This window comes from Gavialis gangeticus, unplaced genomic scaffold (assembly GCF_001723915.1).
Source record: "Gavialis gangeticus isolate Ggan-Ray unplaced genomic scaffold, GavGan_comp1, whole genome shotgun sequence".
NCBI classification, from domain to species: Eukaryota; Metazoa; Chordata; order Crocodylia; family Gavialidae; genus Gavialis; species Gavialis gangeticus.
In genome coordinates, this window is record NW_017729011.1 from 14,856,415 (window position 1) to 14,870,589 (window position 14,175).

General features: G+C 45.9%; 1 protein-coding gene across 1 annotated transcript in view; it reads left to right on the forward strand.

Moving 5' to 3' along the window:
- The first annotated feature begins 6 nt into the window (after positions 1 to 6).
- PKN3 (protein kinase N3) overlaps positions 7 to 14,175 on the forward strand; it is a 28,515-nt gene continuing 14,346 nt past the window's right edge. The window contains exons 1-12 of the mRNA XM_019510600.1: positions 7 to 81; positions 3,890 to 4,172; positions 4,752 to 4,906; positions 6,152 to 6,281; positions 6,399 to 6,550; positions 7,698 to 7,896; positions 8,201 to 8,392; positions 8,663 to 8,772; positions 9,371 to 9,514; positions 10,899 to 10,974; positions 11,617 to 11,797; positions 12,816 to 12,927. Of these exons, the coding sequence (XP_019366145.1) occupies positions 58 to 81; positions 3,890 to 4,172; positions 4,752 to 4,906; positions 6,152 to 6,281; positions 6,399 to 6,550; positions 7,698 to 7,896; positions 8,201 to 8,392; positions 8,663 to 8,772; positions 9,371 to 9,514; positions 10,899 to 10,974; positions 11,617 to 11,797; positions 12,816 to 12,927 (1,758 nt within the window). The 5' untranslated portion in view covers positions 7 to 57. The remainder of the gene's footprint in view (positions 82 to 3,889; positions 4,173 to 4,751; positions 4,907 to 6,151; positions 6,282 to 6,398; positions 6,551 to 7,697; positions 7,897 to 8,200; positions 8,393 to 8,662; positions 8,773 to 9,370; positions 9,515 to 10,898; positions 10,975 to 11,616; positions 11,798 to 12,815; positions 12,928 to 14,175) is intronic.

Genomic DNA, 14,175 nt, shown 5'->3' on the forward strand with positions numbered 1-14,175 from the left:
AAAGTGCCGGCGGCAGCAGCTGTGGCGGCTCCGTGGGGAGAGGAGGCTGCGGGCGCCATGGCGGGCGCCGGCCCCTGGCAGGTGAGATCCGGGCGGCCCGGCGGACAGCCCCTGGCTGGGCAGGGGTGAGCAAGAGCCCGGTCCTGGGGCGGGGGCTGAGGAGCAGGAGCCGGAGGAGGTGGAGGCAGGATGGCTCCCAAGGAGGAGAAACCCCAGTGGGGAGACCTGGGTGCCCCCGCGCTGCGGTTTGGTGCCGGCCGTCTCGCCCGCCTCAGGAGCGAGGGGCCTGGGGCGAAGCGCGCGGGCTGCCAGGTCGCGAGGGGCCGCCAGGAGCTGAGAGACTCGCGAGGGGCCGGCCGCGGTCCGGAGGATGGGACCGAGCCTTCCCGGCCTGCCGTGCTGGGGGCTCTCCCCCGGCCACAATCCTCCTCGGTCCCAGGGGCGTGGGTCCAAGGACGAGGGGCTGAGGGTAAATCTGCTGTCTTTCACGAGACCCGCTCAAATTGTTGTGGAAAAATTCTGCCTAGCGAGTGTTGGGGTACAAATGCCCTTTGTCCGGCTGAGGAAGTTCACTCTCTGCCCAGCCTCTGCCTGACACGCTGGGCAAGATGGACCTATCGTCCGTGCTGCTGCACACGAAGGGACTCTGATGCCGAAAGCTTGCAGAAAAGGACAATTTTCTTGCCATTTCCCAATTGGTCCAATAAAAGGTACCATTTTGGACCCAAGAGCTCTAGTTTTTTGTATGGCGATTCTTCGGCTCTTACGAGATGCCTCCGGTTCTGCCAACCTCTCCCACGGGAGGGGAAGGATTTCATGTCTCTTCAGGCGCTCGAAAACAAATCTGGGAAAAGCTCCAGCGAATCTGTGCAAGGCGCATTCCCGCATGGTCCCCTGGGCCTGGGAAGGAGCTGATGTCATGGGTAGTTCCCTTGTTCCCCCCTAACAAATGCTTTCAGTTCAGAGGAAAGTGTTCTGAGTCACCGTGGGTCTAGGCACAGCGTTGTGCTGGGTTAAGTAAGGGCGTGATTTAAAACCTCTCAAAAACCAGTGCAATTTATGTCAGCGGGGATAACTTTGCATTGCAATCCAAAGGTGCGACTGCTGTTTTTGTATGTGTACCTGATATAACCCAAGCTAGGTAACTTAGGTGCTGATGTTGGTTTAGCTCAGGGATTCTCAACCATTTTAAATTCAAGGCATCTCTTCCCTTTAGAAAATGCCAGCTTTTAGTTTCACTCTTTTTTTTTTTTTAACTACAGAAAAATATCAGCGATTCTTTGGTTGTAAAGAACTCAGAACAACTGCTGCGGGTGAGAAAGTTTTGACACTCACTTATGGTTTCCTCTTGGAAATCTCTATAGGTCTATTGTGTGAATCATCTGTAGGTGTTAATATTGCATGTCGCCCTTAAAAGGATCTCCTGGCACCCTGGATGCTGTGGTACACTAGTTGAGCAGCACTGGTCTAGCCCCTTCAGTTTGAGCTGCACCTGCCTGTCTAGGACCCTGGGGAAGTATGTATTGGGTGAAGCTCAATCCCATGCTGCTGCAGCCATGCTGGGATCAGTACCAAAACCAGCTGAGTGAAGGCAGCTCCGGTATGCTGCTGAGCTGCAAGTGCATTTTGTGATTGCATTGCAGACATAGTCTAGGAGACTGACCTTCTCTGGGAACCACAGAACAGCTGCAGCATGAGCAGTGGCAGTTTCTTGATGCCCCACCAACTTTCCTAAACCACTCTTGCAAATGAACGTGAGAAATTAATTGACACGAGTGCAAAACATACATCCCTTGCGCTGTCTATGATAGTGGAACACGTTTGATTTCCTCCCCCCCAGTACAGTCAGTGCCAGTACTGTGGTATCATCTGATCCACACAAGAGGAGAAGATCCAGTCTCACACGATGACCCTGGCTATATGTGTTCTAAATATACTTATATTTAGAAAATGGACAAGGCACATAAGCTGGCTTTCAGCCCATGTGTTTGGCAGGGAGTAGCTTGGAGGAAAATTGCCTTGCAGCTGCCTGCTCCACACCTTTTCTGTGAATAAATGAAGGATGTCTGTTTGTTTCAGTATCTTTTGCCAGCACTCAGCTTGCATTGGCCACCCACCCTAGTTTACTGGTCTGAGCCAGATTGGTGTGCGTACATACTCCCGTCAGTATGGATTGGGAAGAAAATAAATTTGCCCATCTTTTCCAAATATTTGTTTAAAATAGAATTGGAAGAACAGATTCCTGTTAGTCACTGACTAGATATTGGACAAAAGGCTTTTTGATTTTTTTCCTGACCGAGAGCTGGTAGAGTTTGGCTGAGTGACTCAAGGGCTCCATGATTCAAAACCTTCTGATGCAACCTTTGGTATTTTCAAGACTTTGGCTTGAATCCTGGATTTGCTAGATGGGTGAAAACTTCCTGGAATCGGGATGTTAATCTGAATGACTTTGTTTTGTTCCCACTCCTAACAGCTCCTATTTTGGCTATCCTGGCTTGCTAGCGGAACTGACTCGGGTTTAAGTCACATCTAAAAATAGTTTGTGTAGGTCTGTCTCTCTTATTTGTTTGCCATTAAGCTGAAATTTAAGCAGCACCGGATTTAAGAATGAAATTTGGAAAGCGTGTTCCAGAAGTCTGACTTTGTGGTACAAGATTTTAGATAACAATAAAACGATTAAACAGTTGTGGTTTGTGCGCCATTGGTACGTGCCTTGTAGCTGAAGACGGCTTCCTAATGCCTCTGCATCCTACTGTTGCATGTGCCGTCTAACAGTACGGCAGTAACCCAGGGTTCCTTGGTTCCATACCTCACCCTGCCACTGATTTGTTGGGTGTTATTGGGCATGTCACAATGTACAAGGAACTTTTATCTCTCAACTCTGCGTTTTGTGTAAAAGTGGGAGTATTAATGTTAATTTAATCACTGTCCTTGCTTTAAAATCCCTCTGCCTATATAGAACCTAGTCTCTTGCTCAGAGTGGCTTTCTGTTCCCTCAATAAGTGATGGAGTCAGCAGCATCTCTTTTTGGATGAGGTGCTAAGTACTCCTGCCTGAGTTGAAAACATGCTTACAGGGTAAGAGAGCTTGCCCTGCTACCGCCTGTGCTACATATTTGTTGTCAGAGGCTGTCAATAGGGTATGGCTCTCCGGAGCTGTCACTGAGCCACCTCTCACCCAGATAAATAGGTTTAAATTTGATTTAAAAGGCAAAGCCAAAAACAGATGTTAATGTTGTCAGCGTATAAAGCAAATATTCCAAATCAATCTTGCTGCTTGCAAATGACATTGGCTACCTTTTCAAGAATAGTTGCTGGTGATGAGCGACAACTTTGCTCATTCATTTACAAAACAGGTGAGGGATTTAAGGTATCTTTCTTCCCCAGGAGGAGGTTGTGGCTGTCCATGCAATGAAAGCACAGCTGTGATGAGGCAGGAAGTTCTAGGTGCTCAGTCTGTGTCTGACTTTGGGGCAGTTGGTAATTCAAGACCATTTAGATGTAGATCTGCATCTTCTACCTAATGTGAAAGAAACTTACTTCTGACAAAAATAAAGACAAATTACAGCTTGCTTTTTCATAGTTAAGGGCCATCAATATATAAATAAAGGTATTAAATGGCAAGAAGAAAACCTGGTGAGGAATTGCATAGCCTCGGTTCTGGGTGTTAAGTTGGGATATATTAAGATCAAACATGAGCTCCACATCATCAAATTCAAATTTAGATCTGATCTTCTTTTATGTGTTAGTGATGGGTTGGATCAAAGGATTTTGGTCGAGCTGCTCTCAACTTAAGATGTAGTTACAGAAGTCCATACATATATTGCTCATTCACCCTTATGTTGCCTTGTAATCTCTGTAACTTTCTTCCTGATACTGGTTGATTGCAGGGCAGCTGTATTCAGCAGCTGAGTGATGGGGTAAACTTCATGGATCCAGGTTTCCAGCAGAAACTTGAAGATGAAAAGGAACTAATTCGTCGGGCCATCCAGAAGGAACTGAAGATCAAAGAGGGGACAGAGAACCTGCGCAAGGTGACAACAGACAGGAAGAACCTTGTACATGTAGAGCACATGCTGAAATCTTCCAGTCGGAAACTGGAGCAGCTGCACTGGGAGCTTCAGGAGCTTAATGCCCGCATTGTAATAACGGAGAAACCAGAGAGAAAGACAGGTAGGTCTTGGGTCAGGATTTGTGGGGTAAGCTGGTCAGATAGCTTCAGCCTTTTCCTTGGAGCCAACTTGTTTTGGGTGCTAAGCCAGGAAGTAAGAATTGCTTCCATTCAGGAAAGGAACCTCGATTTGTCTCTGCATACATCTAGTTAAGATGAGCAGTGTAGAGAGAAACCAAAGTGTGGGAAAGTTGGGAATGTCGTTTACCAAGATGGAAGGAGGTGACACTGAATATGAGGGGGGAGAAGGCTAAATGAGAGCACTGGATGTGGATGAGGTTCAGAAGGATGCAAACTGATTTGCAGAGCTTGGGGCAGCGTCTTCAGACAGAATCCAACAGGCAAGCTCCAGACAGGAGGCCTGAATTGGAGAGTGGAGGTGGTGGCATCCTGGGGGCTTCTTCCCAAGAAATCTGTAATTCCTCAGCATAGGGTTGTTATTAGAAAAGGAGACACAAGCAGGTAGGAGAGCTTGTTCCTCAGGTGAACCCATATTTGCACTCTCCCCCCTCATCCCATCAGGAACCCTGTGTGGGATCCAAAAGAGAGAGAATGACAGAGGTCACTTTGTTGTTTCACAGATGAGTCTAGGTCTCCAGACCCTTGTCTCTGGGAACAGGACTCGAGCCTGGTGGCAAGGAGGACTGAGGCTCTTAAAAAACAGCTGCACATTGAGATGAAGGTGAAACAGGGAGCTGAGAACATAATCCAGATGTATTCAAACACAGCATCGAAGGTGAGCGTTGTTTAGCAGGAATGAGAATGGTCATGAGGGAGCAAGGGGCACCTTGAAGCAAGATTTAATAAAAGTGCAAACACAGACTGTGTACTGCAGATCTGGGTGTGAGTGTGCTTTAATGTAGGGTTCATTTCAGGCTGTTTGTCTAAGCCCCAGCTGTGCAGTTCTGGCATGACGTACAGCTGTGGAACAGGCTGACATTCTAGCCTATGGGTGAGTGATACTGTTAATGCTGCTTGCTTCAGACTTGTAGCTTCAGGATGTTTGTAGCTGAGTCCAAGAACTAAGCAGAATAAAAAAAACAAGTTTCACTGGGCATAAAAGCTTGTGCTTCTGGGGTTTAAGCTCATTTCTGACCTCCTAACTGCAGATAGAGACTTCCCAGGGAAGCAGGTTATTCCATATTTGCCTGCAGTGGGGTCTCTTGAACTTACCTATGAAGTACGTTGGCAGTGTTACATTTGTTTGATTACAGACAAAATATGCTGCTTCCGGAGAACCTGGCACAGTAGGGAAGTGGTAGGACAGAACGGTACCAAATGACCTTACCTAAGGACAGATAGCAAAATGAAATGGAAAACTGTTGTGATATGTCCTTTGTGTGCCTCTGTCCCACGTCAACAAGTTTCTGATGCATACCTAATTGGTATGATACTCCTAATCGCAAGAGAGTTTGAAATAGGTCAGAGTGCACAGTAACCCTGGAGATGAATTATTGGAGAGACATTTTTAGGGATTTACTGTATTTTTTCCACCTGTCCCATTTGTCAGATCTGGAATAATTTTATTTAATAATTGTATTTAAGAGTCAGGGTAATTTAAATGTAATCATTTTTTTTAAGACACTTATGCTAAATTAGGTTGGGATATTGCAGTTTATTTAGTCTCCCTCAACTCTGTCAGTGCAATTGACCAAAGATCACAGGATTCAATTGCTACAACATCAGACCTGTCTTTTATTGGTTGAGTATGTCCATAGGTTAGGACTGTCCCATAGTAATTAATTATATCTGTGGGATCCTAACACATCCCAGGGTCCTTATCTCTGTATACAATGGTTATAAATTAAGGAACTCGATCCTTATGTATTTCCTCTGTACAATCAGTTACGATGGTTTCAAGATCTTCTGCAACCCTTTGTCCTTGGATGTAGTAGCACCCCATCCTCCTCCCAGCTTAACACACTATTCAGATTCATTGCTGATCTGTCTAGATCTCTAACCACCCATTCTCTTTTGTCAGGATTGGAAACTGTTTGCTACTGCCCAGCAGATGCTTCAGGACAGCAAGATGAAGATCGAGATAATCCGTATGCAGATTGTGAAGGTGTCTCAGTTGGCAGGAGGCACGGAGGATGCAGTGGATCCAGCAGGTAGGATGTTGGATACATCCGATGGCACTGAAGGGATGTTTCTGAAGCAACACTTGCAGTGTGGTATGCTCAGCCTCTTGCTTGCCTGATTGCTCTGTTTATCTCCAACACCACCAGTGAGGACAGGAGCTAACATCAGCCTTCTGGAGCTGCGCATTGAGGAGCTGCAGCATCACCTACGCATTGAAGCTGCTGTGGCAGAGGGGGCAAAAAATGTGGTGAAGATCCTAGGAGGCAGCCGGGTGCAGGATCGCAAGCTGTTGGCTGAGGTAGGTACCACTTCAGCTCTCTGAAGGGTCGATAATGACTTGCCTTAGGCTGGAGAAGGCAAAGTAGAGATGCACCTAACAGACTGAATTGGAGATGATGAAGTGAGCCCTCACCCATAAAAGCTTATGCATGTCTGATTCAGTTAGTTTATAAGGTGTACCTCTACTCAGCCTTCTGACTGTTACTGGCAGTATGAGTGAGAGCATATTGTCCTTGTCATCTTACTCATTGCCTGTAGTGCATAATGGCAGTGCCTTTAACCTAGTGCAGTGGCTTTCAACCTGTGGTCCATGGACCTTTGGTGGTCTGCAAGCTATGTCTAAGGGGTCCATTAAAGATGACTATGATCAATCAAAAGCATGTGACTACAATTCAAAGGGGTCTGCACCTCCATTCAAAAATTTTTAGGAGTCACAAATGAAAAAAGATTGAAAACCACTGACCTAGCGCATAGACAGTCCTCTACATATGCTGTGGTGGTTTGATTTGCATTTCAGAACTCACTTTGGCAATAAAGCTAGTGAGGGAGAACACTCGCAGCAAACCAGGAAAAAAAATGTTGCTTAGCCTTTAGAACAGGTAAAAGTGAGTCACAACTTTTTAGCTCTGCCACTGGTTTGCTGTGTAACTTGGGGCAACTCACTTTTCTTTGCCTCAGTTGACTCATCTGTCTAATGGGAAAAACTCTCATGTACCCTGCAGGGCTCTTTCAAGAATTACTTATCATAAAATGCTTTGAAAGCTTTAGTCAAAGCTGTATCCCCGTGCATAGTATTAGCTATAGTAATTATTCAGCGTGAAGATTCATCATGCCAGCAATATTTAGTAATCGCCTTTAGAAGACCAAACTTCTGCTCTGCTGATTAGTGTACTGGAATGGTAAGAAGAGCATTGGAGCACATATCCTCAGCTTCTTTTCCTAAAGGTGCATTGTTCAAGTGGGAAATACATTGGTGAGAGTTTGTGAAGAGGGCTATATCCCTCTCATCCCACAAAGCAATGACTTGGGCGGAATAAGTGGTGCTGTCTCTTGCCATCCTCTGCAAACAGGATGGCATCTGGCCTTTGAGTTTGCAAAGGCCCAGTAGTGCCCTGGTCTGGCAGTTCAAAGCCTATACCAGTTTTTTCTCTGTGTCATGTTACTAGGCTCAAGGCCGCTTGCAAGAATCATCTCAGAAGATTGATTTGCTGCGTTTGTCTCTGGAACGGCAGCTTAATGAGATTTCTCCTGATCACCCAAAGCGGGCAGCCATCAAGCAGGAGCTAGTAAGCATTTCTTCTCTGGGAGCCCAGCATGGCAGGGTCCAGCCTTCTACTTCATTGATCAAACCTACAGCTCTTACAGGTACTTGAATTCTGTGAAGTTTGTTGTGGGGAGAAGCCGAGTTGAATGGGTTTCCCTTGTCGTCATTGTGATGTGGACACATGGTGTGCTAGGAACTGGACTGAGGACATTGACTTAGCTTTGTGCTAGCCTCTACAAAATGTCAGATGGTGATGGCTTTCAGTCACTGCTGAGCTAGGTTGGGTTTGAACCTGTGATCTAAAAAGCAAAGCTAAAAGGGTTCTGGGCCCACGTGAGAGCAGACTGAATGGAACAGTTTAACTTTTCTAGACATAACCTTCTTTGGTACGCTGCAATTCCTCAGGAACACTGGAAGTGAGACTGATGGGGTGTCAGGATCTGTTGGAGAAGGTTCCAGGACGTTCCCGAATGGCTGCTTCATCTCCTATCCATGCATCTCCAAGTGACCTGTGGTCCCTGACCAGAGCAAGGGCTGGTATGGGCATCTATGGCCTCAGCACTGCAGGAAAGCACTTGCGGAACGAGGAGCTATGTAGTGAGTATGATGTTCCCAGTTGGATCAGTGATGGTACTTTTGTGGTTCTGGTGTCTCCTAACAGTGTGCTGTGAGCACAGTGATGGGTAACCTGGAGCATTTGGCTCCTGAAATAATGAAGTAGAGGATGAGCCATCTGGTCATCTTTCTCTTTAGTGGATTTCTTCTGTGCTAGAAATCTGACTGGGTGAGGGAGGCACCTCTAGGAAGGATGTCTTAGAAAGCAGTATCTTGCGAAACATAGTAACAAATGCTTTCTTCCTTGTCTAGATGAGGTGCTTGCGGTGCTCAAAGTGGACAATAAAGTGGTTGGTCAGACAACCTGGGGGCCAGTTAATAACCAGGCATGGGACCAGAGCTTTGCTATTGAGCTGGATCGGGTAAGCATGATAAAAATAGTAGGGTCAGGGATCTCTGGTCTTGCCCTCAGGTCCCCTGTGTTGTAGCTGTTTGTTATTTCACTTTATTCACTTTACTCATTTAACTTGCTGCTCTGTTTGAACCAACTCCTTTATTTGAACTGTCCCCCTTACACTTGTTAAGTACTGTTATCTCTGTCTGCCCTGAAGGCAGTAGTGCTTTGGCAGAACTTCAGCCTGAACACATCTGATGTCCCTCAGTCCCCAGGTGAGCCGCTTCATTCCGTTTTACCTGCAATACAGCTTACTTCAGGATAACTCACAGTGAGGGTCAGTCTCAAATCAAAGGCTGCAGGGAATCAGTTGAACATGAGTGCCTCCCAAGAACTGTAGCTGGTAAAATTCACCAAAGATTAGAGAAAGTGAGAAGCAGTAAGGTTTAAGGGACTGTTTTCTCTTCCTTTCTGTGTCTGTCTTGCATGCTGCATCATGTAGTTGCCCAGATTTTCTACAAGGCAAGAAAAGGATTCTGCTCCAGAGCTCCAGGCAGAGTTCAGAGTGTGTTGTGTGTGAGATCCAAACCTGGAGCTGGGACGTTACCAAACTTCTCTTCTTGCAGTCCAGAGAGCTGGAGATTGCAGTTTATTGGCGTGACTGGAGAGAGCTGTGTGCAGTGAAGTTCTTGCGTTTGGATGACTTCCTCGATAATGAACGTCACGGGATGTGCCTCTCTCTTGAGCCCCAGGGGACGCTTTTTGCAGAGGTGAATGCTCCAGACTTCCTTTTCCAGGGTGGTCCCCATCCTGGGCCTATTTTGGATGCTTAACTTTGGAGTTTAACTTTCATTGCATCAGGTGGGTTCAGCTGAGGCACTAGTGAAGTGACATACCACACATGAGTGAGTCAGTGCCTGAGCTGGAACAAGAGCCCTGGGGTCTTGTCACAGTTCCTTGCCCTAATCTATAGACTGTCTCCCATCCTTGGTCAATGGTGGGATTACCTCCAAGGTAATCTGCTTCCTCCCTGGGAGAGGAAGAGGAAAGATGGGCTTTTGCAATGTAATATTTTTTTTCTTGTTTTCTTTTTTATAAACCTTATTTATTGCAAGGGCAACTTATCCAAAAACAAATTGAATGTTTAAAGATACATCCATAATGCAGTTCTTTTCATCCCCCTGTTAATGGTGTGGTGTCTCTCTTAAAAAGAGCTAAGGACCCCAGAATGAACGGTGTAAAGGGGGACAGCATTCTGGAGTGGCCTGTTCAGCTGAAACAATCTGGACTCAGCTGGCTAATCCCAGATCCTCAAAGACATGTAGGTGCCCAACTCCTATTGATTTAAATGTAAATTGGGTTCTTGAATATCTTTTGCAAATGAGGGCCAAAATCACCAGCTGAAACCAGGGAGAGTAATAGTACAACTTGAGTATATGATTGCCCAGACGGAGGATTAGAGAGGTGCCATTAACATTACCTGAGAGCAACAGAACAAAAGCAAGCCAAACCTTGTTTTTATGAGTTAATGAGGACACTTTAATTAAAGGGAATGTCTCAATGATCAGGTCTGAATTACTCCTACTGCTTGGAATTGGAGGTTCTGGTCCCCTTGAGGCGCACTCATCCTTCTAAGGATGATGACAAAATTCAGGGAAACAGAGACTGTTAGGGAGTCCTCCTTCAGCCCTGCTTCCTTAGCGAACAGAATCTTAGAAAAGATTTCTCCAGGGAATCTTACCCAAGTTGAGATCTGTGACAGCGTGATTATGCAAAGTTTCCCCTTTTATCACTCTTTTGGTATGGGTCAACTGCTGCTTCCCACCCCTGAGATGGCTGTATTTCATCAGTGATGTGTGATAGTGTCTGAGAAGCTGGTTGATGTCCTTTAAGTGAAAGATAGCAGAGATGTTTTGAACTGATCTGTCCCTTTGTCAAGATAGTGGGAAGGCCTAACTTTAAATAAAAATGGAATTAAGATGAAATCTGTGGGATGTAGGCAGCATAACTCAGTCTGGGCCATGCCTGAACAAATGACTCCTACTTTCCTGAATGAATGTGAATGAAGTATTTGATCAGAGGCCCAGTGTGCCTAAGCTAGTGTTCAAAGGGCAAGTAAAGGTCTCTGAAGAGTCTTCTCTGCTTTCCTGTCAGGTGATGTTCTGTAACCCTGTTATTGAGAGAAGGTCCAAGCTGCAGCGCCAGAAACGCATTTTCCCAAAACAGAAAGGTAACCCAATGGCAAACATATGCCCACTCTGGTGGGGGAAGTGGGGTGCAGTACCTAGTTTGATGCTATGTTTTAGATGCTTGCAGATTAGCATGTGTGAATAGGAAGGTCTGTTAGGGAACAGCACTAGCTCAACTCCATTAGGCAAGTGGTAGAAGTCTGGCTGCTTTTTTTTTTTTCCCCCTACCCTCTTACCACATTTGGAATCAGGAAAGAATCTTACCCCAAGATCAGCTTGGCATAGATTGGTGGGGGGTGGAGGGGGTTTGCCTTTCTCGCTAGTGGGGGGCACCATCTTCTTCCTTGGATCTCTTGAGAGTATTTTAATAAACTTTCCTGTCACTGTAGTGGCAGGCCATTGACAGTGCCCTTGTTTCCCTGCTTTATCTGTGGCATGTGCAGGTTCTTGACATTTTTAGGCCCTGTGCCTGGTAGTTGTGAAGGGGGTTTCTTGTGCAGTTTTAAGAACAGGTTAGGTAAATACTTCTCCTATGGGATGTCTTAGAAGGGGATGATCTTGCCTTGAGCAGGGGGTTGGAGCAGGTAGACTCCTGAAGTCCCTCCCAGCCCTACTTCCCTATGATTCTATGGCTCTAACATACCACGTGCATATTGCAACACTGCTAATTTCACCTCCTCCAGGAAAGGAGTTTCTCCGAGCTTCTCAGATGAACATAAACCTTGCTGCCTGGGGCCGCCTAATGATGAGCATCCTCCCACCATGTAGTTCCCCGACCACTCTTAGCCCTCCAGTTCAGCATCCTGCTCATTCAGATTTCGCCTCTCCAGCTCCACTGCCAGATCAAATTGATCTGATGTCCAGGTGGGACAGATGAGACCTGTTGGAATTAAGGCTGGGAAACTGACAGAAATGGGCACAGAGTACATCTGAACACTTTGTGAAACTCCATGGGGTTGGGAAAAATCTTGGTATGAAAGCTCTGTTTATAGGACTTGACTCAGGTTAGTGAGGAAAGCTAATACAGACTGAGATCATGGATCTAGTGGCCCATTCAATGTAGTGTGGGCAGTTCTGATTTATTGTTTGTTGGACCAATGTTCAGAATCACAATTCTAAAGAGTGGCCTGGTTTCAGAACCAGGGTAATTTCACCAGCTTTCCTTTTTTTCCTCTCCTTAAATGTCACATGTTAGAGCAGGAAAAGCCACAGACAAGAATGTGGTGGCAGGAACATGACAATATGAGGGAAACTAAAGCAGGTTGTCATGCTTAGTTTGACATGTAGATTATGCAGTTGCAAGGAGTGACCTGTCCCTTTTATTAAAGTTCCTTAAGATGTGCAGTATGTGGGTTCTGTAAAAGGCCACAATTTATCCAGTACTGGTATAGAATACAATCCTCCCGTGTGATTACAAATAATCCAACCATGTACCTGAATATGTTGTTCCAAAGCTGCGTGCTTCAACTCTTTTTAATTTACACCTGAAGAAAATAATTGATCTACCTGCCCTGGAAGAGGATGAATAGCTAACTGATCTCAGCTTAACTTAACTGAGGTTTACTTTATATTCTTAATTGGATGGCTATTATGTCGATGGACATTTCTATAGCATACATCTCTCATAGTGTCTGTGTGCTAGGTACCTTGACATAAGTAGAAACACCACCAGCATAATAGAGGCTTCTTTTCTTCAAATGAATTTTGAAGGAGCATATTTTCCATTGATTCCTCAGACCTGGGGAGTGTGAATCAGGGAGTCCTACCCTCCAGTGATTTGGGACACTTTAAACTTTGTATAAGTATTTTTTGGTGCTGCATGTTTGGCCATCATACTCTGTTCCTTGGAGATCTGCTTAAAATATATATTCTTTACATGCAGTGACTTTCCAGTGGGTAAACTGATATTTGATGAAGAACCTCCCCGGAAGCCTCCATGCCTCTTTCTGCCGGCAGACTCCAAAGAAATGGTGCCTTCTCCCACAGACTCTCCAGTAAGAATCTGAATGAATGGAGGGATTTTGGAGGCTGAGCTGGTTTTATTAGAGATGGGGCTTTGCTCTTACCTTCCAAATCCCAGCTTTTTTTTTTTACACTTTGGAGGAAAATTCTGTCTCTTCTGGTGGATGTCACTTTAGGGCTAGCTAATCTCCTGGGGTGTAGAAGCTAGTGAAATGGCTTAGCACTGGGTTTTTGGCCCCTAGGAATACACTAAAGAAATATGTTCTCTTTCCCTGTTCTTATGAAATGGCTTCCTATGGGAAGTAGAGTGGGAGGTGGGGGTCACCTTGGGTTTCAGACCATGCTGGGAAAGAGGTGGTACTGTGGGGGCTGAGCCAGCAGGTGCTATAAAACTGGAATATAGTGTAAAGGTCTCTTCTACTGAGGGAGTTGGGCAGGGAGCAAGAAGAATTCCTCTTCCCAGAGTTGCTGAGGGGCTAGCTGTCAACACGGCTATGGTCCCCCTATCTGTTCCCTGTCACGTGTCTTGTGACATCTGCTTTATGTGGCAGCAAGATGCAGTTGCATTTTCTGTAGTGTCTGTGCTCCTTTCAAATTGCACTGAGATGCAGAAAAGGACCATGTTTTGTCTTGTTGTTTTTTTTAAATGATAACTTGCACAGGAACCTGCCTTCAGGAGGGAGATAAAAAGTGCTTCTTACATTGTTCAGTTTATAGAAATAGTCTTCAGCTACAAGAGAAGTTGTGTTCACACGGGGCCTGTGGGCCATCCCCTGCCCACAACAAATGATTCCTGATTAAACCACAGCAAGAACACCCTGTGGTTACTACCGGGAGATAGTTTCATAGTTAGTAGGGTTAGAAGGGACCTGAGCAGATCATCAAGTCCGACCCTCTGCCATGGCAGGAAAGAGTACTGGGGTCAAACGACCCCAGCAAGGTGATTGTCAAGCCTTGTCTTGAAGACCCCCAGGGTAGAAGCCAGCACCATTTCGCTTGGAAGTTGATTCCGGATCCTAGCTGCCCTGAAAGTGAAGTAGCGCCTCATAGTTTCTAGAGTCAGAAGGGTCCTGAGCAGATCGTTGCGTCCGGCCCCCTGCCATGGCAGGAAAGAGTACTGGGGTCAAACGACCCCAGCAAGGTGTTCATCTAGCCTGCTCTTAAAGACCCCCAGGATGCCTCATCTGAAGCCACCTGATGCCTCATCTGAATTTACCCTCTGCCAGCTTGTGACCGTTTTTTCTAGTCACTCCTGGTAGTGCTCGGGGGAACAGGGACTC